Here is a 16,442-nt window from a genome sequence, read left to right as displayed (position 1 = left end):
CTGCCGACCTAGCAGTTCGAAAGCACATCAGAGTGCAAGTAGATAAATAGGAACCGCTACAGCGGGAAGGTAAACGGCGTTTCCATGTGCTGCTCTGGTTTGCCAGAAGTGGCTTTGTCATGCTGGCCACATGACCTGGAAGCTATACGCCGGCTCCCTTGGCCAATAATGCAAGATGAGCACCGCAACCCCAGAGTCGGTCACAACTGGACCTAATGGCCAGGGGTCCCTTTACCTTTTAGTAAAGATTGAAGGTTGGGAGAGGAGAACAGCCCACATGCATAGGGAATGATTGAGTCTGGACCAGGACGAACATACTCATGTGATGAGGCTGGACACTTGAATAGGGCTCATAATATCTAATAGGGGTATTTCATTAGCTGCCATTCATTTTAATGAATGGGTAATTAAATAGTGTCTTTTTACAGAACTCAAGTGTGTAAGCTTTTCGTTTTACCATTTTATTTTATCCTGTTCTTTTAAATCTGCATCAAGGAATGTAAAAGGACTCTCATTATTTCATCACAAAATGCTCAGAAGAAACTGTTACTTATCTTTAGTTGTCCTTTGAACTTCCTCTCTCCGGATGCTCATAGCTGTCAGCTTGTTTGATCTTATCAAAATATGTAAGTTTAAAAAAACACTTGCATTTTGTCCAGGAAATGTTTCTTATTTGAAATTTCCATGCAAAGTATGAGCTCCCCCACTGAGTTATGGTTGCTCTCTTTTGCTCATTGGTGTACAAGATCCATAGTTTGACTTTGTATAATCTGGTGGCTTTGTTCCCAGTATGTGCAACGGAACAAGATTTGATTCTAAACTGTCCTAGGCAGTGTGCATGCATATACGGTAACTTACAGAAGTTCATGTTCTTCAGCGAAACATTTTTCTGCAGCATTCTTTCAATTAAAATCTGGATCATGTTCTCCTAAGGTAGCCATAGCTCTGTTAAACTACTGAGAATACAAATGGAAATACTACAAGAGAAGTAATGTGGGAGTTTAGGTTAACGTGAAACCAAACATCATATTAGTACATCCCTGGAAAACCATTGTAGGCTGTTGGGTGGTGATCAGCCTAGCTGGTAGGCCTTGACAAGATTATATGGAGGCATTTTCTAAAACCTCTCAGATGGTCTTTTAATTTCTGAAAATAGGGGGCCCTTGGATGTGTGGAGCGAGTATATTCAGCTACATCCTTTTTAGGTTTTGCTCAAACCAAAATGGCTCAGTTTTAATAACGATTAAGCCTTAGATATTGAGCCCAAGTGTTGGTGAAACACACTTAGAAAATAACTGGGTTGGTGTGCAAGCTTCCTGTCCTGACCATAAGCAGGAGCCAATGGGACCTGATGGATACCTGAGGGTGGCTTAGTTAGGGAGGAAGGGAGTTGCAGACCACTGTTCCATCACAGGGAGTCAGCGGAAGGTGTTCAAGACAAATTAAGGAGACATACTTTCCCTCATGCACTTGATAGCTAAGCTTTGCAGTCAACTTTGCAAACGAAAAGTAAATAACCTAGCTGTACTGTGCTCTTACTGTGGTCATTTAACCACTTAGTAACCATTTTGTAACCTGGAAAACCTTTCAATAATGCTATGCTTCCCTTCTTCTCTGTGACTGTTATAGAAACGTTACTAAATTCCTGTTGAGAGCAACAAAGTCACGAGCTAAGATCTTGTCCAAATAAATGTCACTATGTTTCTTTACCGTTAGATAGTTATTTGGTATTGTATCTAATCTTAAATTTGTTTGTTTGTTTAACTAGATTTATATACTGATTAATCAACAACCAAAAACTCTAATCAGTTTATATAAAATAGTATAAAATATTAATTGAAAATACAGTTAAAACAAATGTAAAAAAGGCGTCCCAAAAATTGATAAAAAAGAAAGAAAGTATACAGTACATAATAACAATGCATGTTAAAATTACATGTCTGGGGTTTGCCTAAACAAGTAAATTTTTAGCACATGTTGAAAGCAATACAGCAAAGGCGCTTGCCTAATATTAGTGTTATATATATTAATGGATATGCAAGTCTTATTGTGAGGTCTGTTGATTGACTCAGTTAAATCCCACTGATTTCGTTGGGAATAAAGTGCGTCTAACTTTGTCTGGATACAGCCCAATGTTTTCTTCTCTCCACCACAGTTTCATGTACTGAAGAATTTCCTCGTTTCCCCCCCTTTTTCAGGATGAGATGGGCATTGCTTGCGAGTTGCTGGAGCCAGACTCTGACTTTCTGAAATGCAGTGTGGGCTTCCCCTTCATGAGATCAAAGTCAAAGGTAAAGAGTTATGGTTTTCAGTAGCTGTGAGCTTCCCTGTGTAACAAGTGGACCTTTGGGTCTTTGACTGCTTTGCAAACACAGCATGGCTTTGCGCCTTGACCACAGAGGTGCTGTGGTCACCGCTCTGCTCTCGCTGTGAAGTGCCACTGGTCTTTCCTCACCAAACAAAGTTCAGTGGTAGTTCTGTGGCGGCTGTTCGTAGCCACAGAGCCCTAATAGAAGCTGACTGGGAATTCTAATGTGAGTTCTTTATGGCGGCCAGAAAATAATGCTATGAAGCTTCCTTGGCTGACATTTGGAGGAGAGCAGTCCGCCATTTCTGTCCTTAGCTGCCCTGCTTTATCATGTATTGTCTCCTATTCAAAGTATGTAATGTTCAGATACACACTATGCAACGCAGAGCCAATGAAAATAAATGGTGATATTATTTTTTCATTCCGAGTTTTTATTTGTCATATTTTTTCAGTTAGCTAGTGGGCCTATAGCCTTTCATTCCGACAGTGCTGCTGGATGTTTCGAAGCTGGGTTCTCTGTGTACAACCGGTGAAGCCAATTGCCGAATCTATTTTGAATTCTTCAGTTCTTAGTTATTTCCCTTTCCTTGCTGTTCCCGGTTTCTTGAACCTGGGAGGGGAGCTCGTCTCGTGGGACAGCAATGTAGCTGCTTTGTGTTTGCCCACATTTAATGGCATACACTGGTACAGAGAGGAACCATTCTTCCAATGTTGGATATGAGTTCCTGTCTGTACTTGCGTATGTGAGTAATGCACGCAGGTTACGTTGATTATGCATAGAAAAACAACTATGGCTCTTTACCTGTGAAAGATTTGGGCATTTCAAATGGTGCTAAATGTATGCATTTTAGAGAAATGGCAGCAATGTCACAGAAGAAATGTATTTAATTCCAATATGGTTCATATCCAGAACAAGATCCACAAAGTGCTAAACACTATTTTCTTTCCCCCTCCTAGTATGAGTTCAGCGTCATCTTTGATACTAGTCATTTGTCTGGGGAAGAGGATGTTCTCTCATTCCTTGTCACTGCTCAGAGGTAAAGTATATTTCACTTTTAATCTTCAGGCAGATGCAGAAAAAGGATGGGATGGTTTTATAGAGAGAGAAAAAACTGGCATGGGACTGAACAGACTGACTTGTTCATCCTTAGCTAGATATGGACATATTTGGAGGAAAATATTTATCGAATGCTGGCACCAATTTCTTCCTTTTCTTTCAATTTTTTTTTTAAAGATGCAAAATGGTTAACGCTTTAGCATGCCATTTGCAGAGGGGCCAAGGTTTAAATACTGGTATGTGTATAGATGATAAGACTATTCAGAAAGACACAGCACTCAGGATGCAGGCAGAGTCCTGGAAGGATTAAAACCAGCATATAACAAAGAATCTTTGCTCTCCTTTTAAGGAAGAACATAAATGGTCAGTGATGTAATATAATTTAGCGTCTCAAGTGACTGAGACAGTCCATTCCCACGTTGCTAATTCCTCGAATGTAGCCTTGAATGCTTTTAAAATGGGCCATTTATTTCGCTTTCCTGGTGCTGTGGGAAATTGCATCCCTGGGCTCTCTCCAGTGTGGATCCTATTTTTTCTATTCTGGATATGAGTTATGCACCATGCCAACCCTACATTTTTGTGGTGGTTTTACATGGCATTTTGGTTTTTTGTGTTCAAAGCACAGGTTTTCTCGCAGCCATTTGCTGATTTCCTGATGAGAAAGAAAAAAAAGTGAAAGGTTTTGAGAGCGGGACAATCAAGCAGTTGCTAGGACTTGCCTCAGAGGTATCCCTGTCATTACCACGTTCATTACTGAAACTCTCTGCTTAGACCAGTGAGGGAAAACACAGAACATGATTTCATACATGATTTATTAAGATCCGCACAACTTTTGTGGTGCCAAGGGATTGTGACATTAAACCTGATAATAGCTCATAAAGAATAACTTGATGCGTTGGCTTAACTTGTCCCTGTTCTGTAATGACCTAAGATACAGCACAAAAAGGCATTATTCCTTTTCCAAGCACCACTCTAAACAGGCCAAATAACATTCTTTCCAATCTCTCTAGGTATGGATCTCTCTAGGTTGACTAATGCCAACACATCAACACAGCCACATTTGTGCATGATGAATAATCGATGATCCTGCCTGGCTAGGGACCACTTTGAGATGGTGCAACTTATCCTTGTTGTATGTCGTGGCAAGATCCAGAGAACCCCAAAGCTGGGATAGGTTTACTCATTCCATTCTAAATTTAATTTTTCAGCCACGACTGCAAAAAAACAACAACAAAAAACTTACTTTCTGGCACTCTAGTGAAATATGCAATTGGATCCAAGCCAGCAAGCTGACAGCGTTTATTTGATGTTGATGGTCCATATGCTGGCATTTACAGGGGGCTTTTTGGCCTCCCCCTATCCTGGCTTGAAAGCCCCCGCGAGGCTGCTGAGCTGAATGTTTTTCTGCCCCCGAGGATATCCTGAAGTCTGCTAGGAGAGCATTCGGGCCAGCTCTCAGTTTGACTATAGATCCCTCATAATGGGTGTATAGGGATTTGATAAAGAGAGTGCTGAAAACTATAATGCACAGTGCACACTTCCCATAATTATAAGCCACAAAGAAGCAAAGCCCATCTGTGATTAGCCACAGGAAATAGTTAAACTCACATGGGAATGAACAGCTCAGCTTCATGAACTTTGGCTCTTAGAACCCGCCACTTCTAAAGCATAGGCTTCTGCTTCTGCTTTTTGATGATGTTAGATGTGATGTTAGATGCATGAAAGGGCACAATCCCACGCTTGCATCTAACATAACAACCCTTGATCCTCTGTTTAAAACACAAACACAGCCCCCACACAGAACAGCGGGAGATGAGAGAAAAGAGCCACTGGTTGCTCTGTGAATCTCAAGGGGAAGAAAGTAACTCTTCAGAAATACCAGGTGTGTGGAACAAGATCCGTGCTGCCAATGAATACCATCAGTGAGCTCAACACACCAGACGGTCAAGGCTACTTGCAACTTTATTCCTCGGATTGTATTATTTTTTACAGTGGTACCTCTGGATGCAAACGGGATCCGTTCCGGAGCCCCATTCGCATCCAGAGCAGTATGCAACCTGAAGCGCTGAATCTGCGCATGCTCATCGCGTGATTTGGCGCTTCTGCGCATGCGTGTGACATCATTCGGCGCTTCTGCACATGCGCGAATCACCGAACTCGGAAGTAACCTGTTCCGGCACTTCCGGTTTGGCGCGTTCGTAACCCGTGATGTAGGCAACCTGCAGCGAACATAACCAGAGGTATGACTGTATTATTATCCACACAGAGGATAATAGTCAGGGGATTCAGTGGCAAGCTGCTGAGTAAATATTGGAGCTCTTGCACAACCTAAGCATACCAGAGAGGCCTTTTCCAACCTCATGACCTCCAGACATTTTGGACTGCGTAGCTGATGAGACACAGGATTTTTTTCAAAAACAGAAATAAAGCATGTAAATTGTGTATTCTGTCCCTGCACAAATAGGATTGTATGAAGTTATTCAAAAGCACAAGACACTGTTGTATGGAATGGTCCTAGCCAGGAAGCCTGCCAGCTAGCCATGTTCTATCTCAGGATATTGCATTCCATATCTGTGAACCCCCCCCCCCAATTTTCCAGCAGCCCCTTTCAACTGTCAGCCTATGTTCCATGACCACCAAGCATGTTGAGTCTTTTTGGGTTTCCTCCCCTTAACCCCCTCCCCCCAATATTGTTTCTACATTTGCAAGACTTGAGGTGTCCCCAAGCCTGCCAATTCCTCCCTCCATGGAATGCTGCCATTTTGACTCCGTAAGAAAATGAATTTGCCTTTAGCATATAGCAGGGATGTCCAGATCCCTGCAAGGTTTTGGTAGATCACAGTCGATCTCTGGCTCCCTCTCCTTAGCATCGCTAAAACTGACTCCTGCCATGCCCCACCACTCCGCCCTCCATTGTTGTATGTCCCTTGCCTCTAACCCTCTAACCCCCCCCCCCAAGCTTTTTTCCACCCCTAAAAATGGGGCTTTTTTCCTCCCTAAAAAAAGCTCAACAACGGGGGTAGATCACAGCCAGTCTTTAATTCTGAAAGTAGTAGATCACAGACTCTTGGTGGGAGTTGGCCACCCCTGGCATATAGGATACTTTTACAGAGGTTCTGCCCGTTAACTGCATTTCTCAGCCCCATAATTTATTTTAAGCCCAGCAAGGACCTTCTTCCTGTTTTCTCCTGCAGAACAGTGAATGCTTCGCCATATTCTAGGTTCTAACACAGCAAAACTAGAACCAGTTTATGCTTTAAGAAGAATCAAGTGATTCAAAGCTTAAAATTGTATCACTTCAGACTTCAGGTAGGGTAACTGCGTTTTTGAACGCTCCCCCATGGAGACAGTTCTTGCACATAGGAAACTGACATGTCAGGTAAAATAAATGGATGGAACTCTTCATTACATATCTGCTTTGTAGAAGCAAGGAGGTTTCTATTTTTTAAGTGAGCATTTACATATTCATATATACAGCCACTCACCCTCAGCTTGAGACACCTTCATTATCCTTGATAGTCTTTATATTTTATTTATTTTAAAATTACATTTATATCTTACCTTTCCCCCAAAGAGCACAAGGTGACATACACATGAATTTTCTCCTCTCCATTTTATCCCCACAACAACCCTGTGATGTCAGTTAGGCTAAGAGACAGTGACAGCAAATTTTCATGGCTAAGTGAGAATTTGAACCCAGATCTCCTGTGGGGGTTCATAGAATCACAGAATTGTAGAGTTGGAAGTGCCTGAGATATATGAACATCAAAACTAGACTCAAGGCATTCCTTTGGTCGGTTGTGTAATGCAAAAATCATTTGCACAATAAGCTTGGTTCTCCTGTTTTTGACACAGTGGGAACTTGGAACACAACCTCCATGACAACTCTCTCATCCTGTCTGTTCCCCTGATGCATGAAGTGGACTCATCCATCACTGGGTAAGTAGCAGGTCATCAAATGAGCATGCGCATGCACACAAAATTCCTCATAGTATTTTAAGCATCTCATCTGGGCGGAAAAAGAAATACATTCTTTTCCTTGTTTACAAGTAAAGCTGGGGGGCAGAATGCCTCTTTCCTCTGTACTAACTTCCCAGACTCTGAAAGCAGGACATGATGATAGGATTGTGCGTGTGTGTATTTTGCTTCAATCTTCATTGCTCTTCCTCAGTGCAGAAACATTAGGCATTAATTACGGCACTGTAAACCACCTAAAAGAAGAAGAAAGACATTATTTCTGAGGTCAAGTCACATGTTTTGGTTCAGGCCACTAGACCAAAGGTTAGGGTCAAATGTTCTGGGATAGTACAGGTCACAAGGAGGTCTTGCTATGAGCCTTTCTGTTTTATTTCACAGTCAAAATTCTGTTTATGCTTTCCCCCTTTTTTTGTAGGATAAAGGCACTCCAAGAGAAATAGTTTAAAATGACCATTTAGAAGGGGAGGCTATTTGTGCAAGAGAAATACAAAATGGGCCATTTTTTGCACTAAACTATGGCCTCCTCTTTCTCTCATTCAGAGTGGTCTCTCCCGGTTCTTTTATTTATGGGGAGTCTGTGCCAGCATCTCAGTTTACTCAGCTGGAAGATCTGGCATGTCATTTTCAGGAGCTCAACTTCACACTTCAGGTAAGAATTAAGCACAAGGTTCTTTCTTGCCGGTACGTTTGTATTTGTATGGGCTTCTCCTTGTGACTGGTTTTCCTATCAACAGTTCAGCATGCGAAGTCTTCCTTGCTTTATGGAGAAAGCTGCTAAGCTCTAAAAGATTTAAAATCCTATCTTCTGGCTAATTATTAGAGAAACCTATGGATTTTCTGTGGTGCTGCCATACCCTCTGGATTAATCATTTGTTCAGCGGTGGGCAGCCTAGGGGCAACTGCTCACTGACACAGATCCTCGCCAGTGGAGACCAGTGAATCCAAGCCTGGGTGGAGGAAGAGATTCTTCCTCCTCATCCAAACCTCTTCCAGGATGACAGATTGGGGATTTGGGTTGCTCTGATAGTTCCTTCCTGTTTAGGGCACAATCCAGCCCAAGTTGAATACTGTTAAATTCCAAAGTATAATAATAATAATAATAATAATAATAATAATAATAATAATAATAATAATTCCCTGTGCATTTGGTTGGGTTTCCCCAGCCACTCTGGGTGGCTCCCAACAGAATATAAAAAACACGATAAAACATCAAACATTAAAAACTTCCCTAAACAGGGCTGCCTTCAGATGTCTACTAAAAGTCATATAGTTGTTTATTTCCTTGACATCTGATGGGAGGGTGTTCCACAGGGTGGGCGCCACCAGCGAGAAGGCCCTCTGCCTAGTTCCATTGTTTTCAGAGGGAGAGATCTGATTTTTAAAAGAACGTAACTTTGGTTGGATTATGATTATCCTGATTATGAAGAACATTTCCCAGATCCCAAAGGTCACTTGAGCAAGTCCGTCTTTGCCCTTCATTTCCCATCCAAACTAATCTTGAGTCCTTGCAGTGTGATAAAGTCTTTTTAGTCACTAGGTGGAACTGCATAGTGACAAATGGCACAATGATGGGAACTTGCAACTAGTAATATTTCATGCATGCCTATTTTTACCCTTTCCTTTTAAACACAATGCTTCTTTTTTTAAAGAGTAACACATGCCTTCCCATTATGGGAAGTTACTAGTTCACACCAGTTAATTCCTTACTGGGTGCTATTCGGTTGTTTGCTGGGAAAGAATGGAAAAAAGTGTGTTCTCCCTTGGATTCCAGGGCCTTGAATATCTTGTGAACCATGCTGCTAACTTAGGCACTACGGTTCTAGAGTTTACATCAGGCATAGGCAAACTCGGCCCTCCAGATGTTCTGACACTACAATTCCCATCATCCCTGACCACTAGTCCTGTTAGCTAGGGATGATGGGAGTTGTAGTCAACAAAACATCTGGAGGGCCAAGTTTGCCTATGTCGGGTTTACATTTTTGCCCATGTGATCTTAATACTGTATAAGGAACTAAAAAGAGAAGAAATGCCACATAAATGAAATGCTTTGACTGCTTGATTTATTTATTTTTTTAGGAGGAGAGCATCTAATTTAGGGCTTTGCCAGATTAATTTCGGGCGGGGAATCGTTCTGCAAAAGCAACTTAACTCTACAGCTACTCACTTTTCTTCCAGGCTTTCTGCTACTAACTTTCAGCTGTGGTGGCTAAGGCTAATGGGAGTTGTAGTCCTAAACATCTGGAAGGCACCAGGTGGGAGGAAAGTTGATGTAGAGTATAACCTGCTTTGCATGACATATTGAGCTCCCTGGGTCTGCACAAACATGCCAGCTTCCAGAGAGGAATTTGTACTTACTTTGCTCCTCCTTGGTCCTTTTAGCTTTGCAGGGCAGCTAAGCTAAAGGTTTGGCTTAGTGTGCTATCCTTAACCACAGTCTTTAGCCAAGAGCAAACCTTTGCTTAAGGAGGAGACCGCTCAACTACAGTCACAGGTTTGGACAACATGTTAAGGCAAACCTTGGTTTAGCTGCTATGCTGTGCTTTGCTGAGCTGAAAGGGCCTTGGACGAGCCAAGTTCCTACATTCACCTCCCTGCAAGGCAACATGTTCATGTGTTTGCACTAAACCATGCTTTGGCTTAGTGTTACATGTGAATGGGGTCACTGTGTGATGTTTTGAGAGCAAGCAAAGCCTTTGCAGAGTGAGGGCAGTGCTTCCTGAAAAAAAATATTAAAGCTTTTGTGACCTTTCATGAGAATCCTCTCAAAATTGTAATGGAGATTGGGTGCCCTTTGGCACGGATGATAAGATGTTAAAAATAATCCTTGATCTAATTTATGCCTTAACTCCATATGCACCTATTCACACACACTGGCCTCCCTCTCACCGACAAAGAATATGATATTTCACATGAATACTGACAGTTTTTATTAAAAGGCTATGTAATTTTTTGCAGTATAATGGTAAACTATAAAAAAGTTAGGTAAACCACTATTTTACCATTCTATATGCTAAAGTGTTTCTAACTCTCTTAAATTATTTTTATTAATAAACAAAATGAACCAACAATAAAGAGCATTGAAAAACAATGAAAGCAGATTGAAAGCAGCCTAAGGTTGGATATTATCATTGAACATAATGATAATATCTGAAGAAGTGTGCATGCACATGGAAGCTCATACCAAAATAAAAAACTTACAGTAGTTGGTCTTTAAGGTGCTGCTGGAAGGAATTTTTTTTATTTTCTTTCGACTACATCAGACCAACACGGCTACCTACCTGTAATCATTGAACAAGTTGTGCGAATACATTACAACTCTTAAAAAAATTATAGACTGATTAAAGTAATACAATTTACTTGTTGTTGTTGTTGTTGTTGTTGTTTAGTCATTTAGTCGTGTCCGACTCTTCGTGACCCCATGGACCAGAGCACGCCAGACACTCCTGTCTTGCACTGCCTCCCGCAGTTTGGTCAAACTCATGTTCGTAGCTTCGAGAACACTGTCCAACCATCTTGTCCTCTGTCGTCCCCTTCTCCTAGTGCCCTCAATCTTTCCCAACATCAGGGTCTTTTCCAAGGATTCTTCTCTTCTCATGAGGTGGCCAAAGTATTGGAGCCTCAGCTTCACGATCTGTCCTTCCAGGGAGCACTCAGGGCTGATTTCCTTAAGAATGGATAGGTTTGATCTTCTTGCAGTCCATGGGACTCTCAAGAGTCTCCTCCAGCACCATAATTCAAAAGCATCAATTCTTCGGCGATCAGCCTTCTTTATGGTCCAGCTCTCACTTCCATACATCACTACTGGGAAAACCATAGCTTTAACTATACGGACCTTTGTCGGCAAGGTGATGTCTCTGCTTTTTAAGATGCTGTCTAGGTTTGTCATTGCTTTTCTCCCAAGAAGCAGGCGTCTTTTAATTTCGTGACTGCTGCCACCATCTGCAGTGATCAAGGAGCCCAAGAAAGTAAAATCTCTCACTGCCTCCATTTCTTCCCCTTCTATTTGCCAGGAGGTGATGGGACCAGTGGCCATGATCTTGGGTTTTTTTATGTTGAGCTTCAGACCATATTTTGCGCTCTCCTCTTTCACCCTCATTAAAAGGTTCTTTAATTCCTCCTCGCTTTCTGCCATCAAGGTTGTGTCATCTGCATATCTGAGGTTGTTGATATTTCTTCCGGCAATCTTAATTCCGGCTTGGGATTCATCTAGTCCAGCCTTTCGCATGATGAATTCTGCATATAAGTTAAATAAGCAGGGAGACAATATACAACCTTGTCGTACTCCTTTCCCAATTTTGAACCAATCAGTTGTTCCATATCCAGTTCTAACTGTAGCTTCTTGTCCCACATAGAGATTTCTCAGGAAACAGATGAGGTGATCAGGCACTCCCATTTCTTTAAGAACTTGCCATAGTTTGCTGTGGTTGACAGAGTCAAAGGCTTTTGCATAGTCAATGAAGCAGAAGTAGACGTTTTTCTGGAACTCTCTAGCTTTCTCCATAATCCAGCGCATGTTTGCTATTTGGTCTCTGGTTCCTCTGCCCTTTCGAAATCCAGCTTGCACTTCTGGGAGTTCTCGGTCCACATACTGCCTAAGCCTGCCTTGTAGAATTTTAAGCATAACCTTGCTAGCGTGTGAAATGAGCGCAATTGTGCGGTAGTTGGAGCATTCTTTGGCACTGCCCTTCTTTGGAATTGGGATGTAGACTGATCTTCTCCAATCCTCTGGCCATTGCTGAGTTTTCCAAACTTGCTGGCATATTGGGTGTAGCACCTTAACAGCATCATCTTTTAAAATTTTAAATAATTTACTTAAAGAAAAGTTTTCTTTAAAAGTTTCTTTTTAAAAAAAAATGGGGCGGGGGGTGGGGGCTTTCATCTCCTTTGTTGTGAACATTCAAATACCCATTTTCATTTCTTATTACACTCATGTCTCATTGCAGTAGAGTTCCCAGTTCATTTGTTTTCTGTTACATTATTCTTGCATTTCATGCAGCAGTTAGGACTTATTGTAGCTGGATCCTCTCCCCCCCCCCCTTTAAGTGCCTCTGGGACATTGTAAGGGTTTGGCATTCTGCACCACTTCTCTTTATCATTCATGCATTCCTCAAAGCACAAACAATGTTTGGAGAATGGTCTGGATGTTTGGAGATTTAGAGTTAGCTGGATTCTGAACCGCGACATAGACTGCCGCATATTCAGAGACTGAATCTTAAACAAGAGAGGACCGTGTCTCATTGAGATTTGTTTATTTTTTCAGAATGTAAATGTTTTGACTATTTCATCTATATATAAGTACACAGAGCTGGATTAACGATTAGGTCCAGTTTTCTATAGAGAGAGACTCCAGTCCCACTGATAACCCTAATGATCTTTTTTTTAAAAAATGCAAAGTTGTGGTGCACAGTCCTTTCTTTAATGCCTTCCCCCTAGTTTGGGGAAGCTAACAGAGCCAAGTGGTGATGTAAAGGCAGCTTGCATGTAGATACTTGAATGCTCTTTCCTATTCTTATTCTACATGTTTTAGGGTTGGGCATTGGTTGTGGAAAACAAGTTTTAGAACTGAACCATGGTTCAGATTTAAAGCACTTTTTGGTGTAACATGTAAATATCAAGGCACTTGCCAACTGGAGAGAAATCTCTTTCTGGGCAGGTACATTCATGCAGCCTCAAATTTAGATCGAGCTTGCATAGATTCATGAATCTGCCTTGTGAAAGCCCCTCCCCATTCAACATAACGGTGTGATTTTTATGCCTTTATCATTGCTGCGATTTTATGTTCTAGGGGAAGTTCATGCTGCAGTTGTACTTGATTATTGGGGAGCCTATGCTGGTTCCTGGTGGGGTTTCTATGCTAGTTAAAATTAATAAAAGTGTGTCACAGGTTTGTTTGTTTGTTTGTTTGTTTGTTTGTTTGAAGGTCTACAATGCTGGCCCAAGCACACTTCCTGGCTCTTTTGTTGACATTTCATTTCCGAATCGTCTCTCGGCTACTGGAGCTGAAATGTTTCACATTCAACAGATGATGGTAAGATCTTTTTCAAAGTCTGTTCTGTAACATAAGAGTTTGTCCCAGAGTTGGCATTTCAAGGAATAAAGTTGGTATTGCTGCAGCAGTAGCTACTGAATTGAAAGCTTTGGCTTAAACTTATTTGTAATAGGGAATTTTGCCTGATTGTGCCTATTATGTTAAGCATCCATTCCTCAGTAGATATCATAATGCAATGCTTTCCTTCCCTTAAGAGATTATTTCTATCCTCTTCTGGCTCAGCTTTTTAAAATCACCCCATGGCTATTTTGAATGAAGTGTGGTAAAAGAAAAATCAAAATAATAATCAAAAATAATAATCAAATCTTTAACTCTCTGTCAGTGTGTGCCAGATATGCTATACTACAACCTTATTCTTTCCTGTTGAAACTTTCAGATAATCAGTGGCTCATAAATGGGTATTCTATATTCATAGACTTATATTGGCCTCAACAGGGTCTATGCAAAATAAAAAAATTCCTTCAGTAGCACCTTAAAGACCAACTAAGTTTTTATTTTGGTATGAGCTTTCGTGTGCATGCACACTTCTTCAGATGCACACGAAAGCTCATACCAAAATAAAAACTTAGTTGGTCTTTAAGGTGCTACTGAAGGAATTTTTTTATTTTGCTTCGACTCAGACCAACACGGCTACCTACCTGTAACTAGGGTCTATGCAGGAAGCTAGAAAAAGGCCTCACGTATTTCCAATTCCCCTACACATTAGTGTGACAAAATCTTCCTTATCTCTGGGCAAGATGATATAAAAGACCAAGCTACCCCCAGGTGAGAGAGCTTGTCCTGTTGTAATTTAGTCATCAATATATAATGGGTTAAAAAGAAAACAACCTATAAAACCGAGGCCTAGATAATGTTGCTTGCTTCTATGTAAAGTGTCAGAATGACTCATATGTGAGTATGAATTAGCCGTCATAACCAGTCACAGTTAGTATTTCAATTTCAGTTATTGTTTGTGTGCATTTACTATAATTATTTTCCAGCACTTTCCATTTCACATTTCCTCCGCTTTTCTTCTATGACTTTTTACATGAGAGACTTGTTTACATTTATTCATATACAGTTCCTCATAGGAACTGTACCTATAGGTACATTTATAAATACCAATAAATGCTATCACCTGATGTCAACTCAAACACAATGTGTTTTAATGGAAGCACTTCACACACATTGGGAGGAGAGTAATTGGGTATGGATGTGTATGTGTGAACCAACACATATTGGAAGAGGTTCCTTTGTTTCTTTAAAAGGTTTATAATGTACTCATTGAGAACATGCTTCACAAAACAGTTCACCTAAAAATCCAAGTACGATAGAAAAACCTTTTAAAATATCCATTTCATAATAATACTGAAGCCTAAAAACCAGCACAGAGGTAAACAATAAAACTCAGCCAGAACATATTGTAGCTGCTCCACTTTATAACTCTAGGTTATGTTAACTGTTGAAAACCATAGGGTCTCCAAGGCCTGCTCAGAGGACATAAGGGATGGGTCCTACCTAATCTCAGAAGGAACTGAGTTCTGTGTTTGCAAGGCCAACTTAAAGAAAGCCCTAATACAAGTGCTGGCCAGCCTAATGGTCTTCTCTGGCAGGGTACCTAAGCTGCTTGTGGAATTTAGACACATCAATGTCACTGCGCTTTGAATGCTTTACAGTTCCAAGACAGGGAAAGAAAGAACATAGAGCCAATTGCTTTTATCAAATAAGAAGATGAAAGATGAAAAAAAATCCAATTACTTTTAGGTGGTTTCATATCCTTGATGTGAGTACCTTAAGCCCAGTACTCAAGCTTTCATGGTGACAATTGAGCTTCAGTGCCGCTCTTTAGTGGAAAAGGAGAAGACCCGGGAGAAAAGACCATCCTTTCATTGCATGGTCTTAGGTTTATCATGTTTCATGGTGGCAAAAAAGGCAAAAAAAGAGAGCACCACTACTGTAGCTTCCACAATATAACCGTGCATTAGCTATACAATCACCTTTCAATTTCACCTTTGACATATTTAGTGGAAAAGAGGAATAAAATTCCAAAACATTTTAGAGGTGCTTTAGGAGCAGGCAGGGGGGCAGGCAATATCCTTTCTCAAAAGCCTCAGACTTTAGGGATGGGCCGGAAGTCACTGCTTGAAATGTTTTTCTATGACCATTTGTCTAAAAATTCTCATGTTTTAAGAATCTACAAATGAGGAGGTGGAGTATGTCTGGGTCATAGTCTGAGATACAAAAGAGTTCCCATCAGCTCAGAGGCAAGGCAAAATTCACTTCTCTGCAATGGCCTGACCTTCTGCTCCGTAGCAGCTGGGAATTTTATTTATTACTTGGCAATGCTCATTAGTGGCTCTGAAAGATTGATCTAAGCAAAATAATCTTTAATTGGAAATTGGTAGTGTAGTGCAGGCTATTTTGAGATATCCATCACATCGTATTCAAACGGGGCTCTAGAGTTTTTTCATACAGTCCTTGTGTAGTTGTGTAGTTGTTGCTGTTTTGCTCCCTGTAGCCTAGCTGTCTTTTCTCAAAGCCACGCTTCTGCTGTGGGGTGGCTGCATTTTCCCACCCTGTTGAGCTGCCGTCTTCTGCTATTGGAAAAATGTCATTCTCTTCCATCAATTACATAAGTTGGCATGGTATGTAGTGTGTTCACACAAGTGTCACAAATCCCTTCACACCTGTACATTCAGCCAGCCTTTCTTAACCTTGGGTCCTCCCTTCATCCCCAGCCAGCATTCGCCAGGGATGAGGGGATTTGTAGTCCAATGACATCTTGGGACCCAAGGCTGGGAAAGGCTGTGCCAACCAGGTGAAAACCTCTTTCCTGTTGTGCATCCTTCCCTAGCAGTTCTGATGTGTGTGTCTAACTATCAAAGCCACAGAGCTAAGGATGGTCAGGTGGGTTTTTCCACCTGTCACAGGAGAAAAACATGAGTCCCACTAGTGAAGCCCCTTGCCACAAGCCCCATCCCTTGCCACCCATATCATTTTCCTTTCTGAAGCACAGAGAGCTCTGCCCCTTTCTTTAAAATGTGGTGTGTTTCCTGTCTCCAAGACCACAT

General features: G+C 41.3%; 1 protein-coding gene across 2 annotated transcripts in view; it reads left to right on the top strand.

Annotated features, from left to right (window-relative positions):
- The window catches only part of ITGA9 (integrin subunit alpha 9), a 173,404-nt gene that overhangs the window by 120,724 nt on the left and 36,238 nt on the right, over nucleotides 1–16,442 (top strand). For both annotated transcript variants that reach the window (XM_088654274.1, XM_088654275.1), the window contains 5 exons: nucleotides 2,199–2,291; nucleotides 3,266–3,345; nucleotides 7,221–7,304; nucleotides 7,884–7,992; nucleotides 13,264–13,371. In XM_088654274.1, coding sequence (XP_088510400.1) covers nucleotides 2,199–2,291; nucleotides 3,266–3,345; nucleotides 7,221–7,304; nucleotides 7,884–7,992; nucleotides 13,264–13,371 — 474 coding nt within the window. The remainder of the gene's footprint in view (nucleotides 1–2,198; nucleotides 2,292–3,265; nucleotides 3,346–7,220; nucleotides 7,305–7,883; nucleotides 7,993–13,263; nucleotides 13,372–16,442) is intronic.

Source organism: Zootoca vivipara, chromosome 11, assembly GCF_965207765.1.
Source record: "Zootoca vivipara chromosome 11, rZooViv2.hap1.1, whole genome shotgun sequence".
NCBI classification, from domain to species: Eukaryota; Metazoa; Chordata; class Lepidosauria; order Squamata; family Lacertidae; genus Zootoca; species Zootoca vivipara.
Note: the sequence above shows the minus strand (reverse complement) of the source record. Positions and strands in the feature narration are given on the sequence as shown.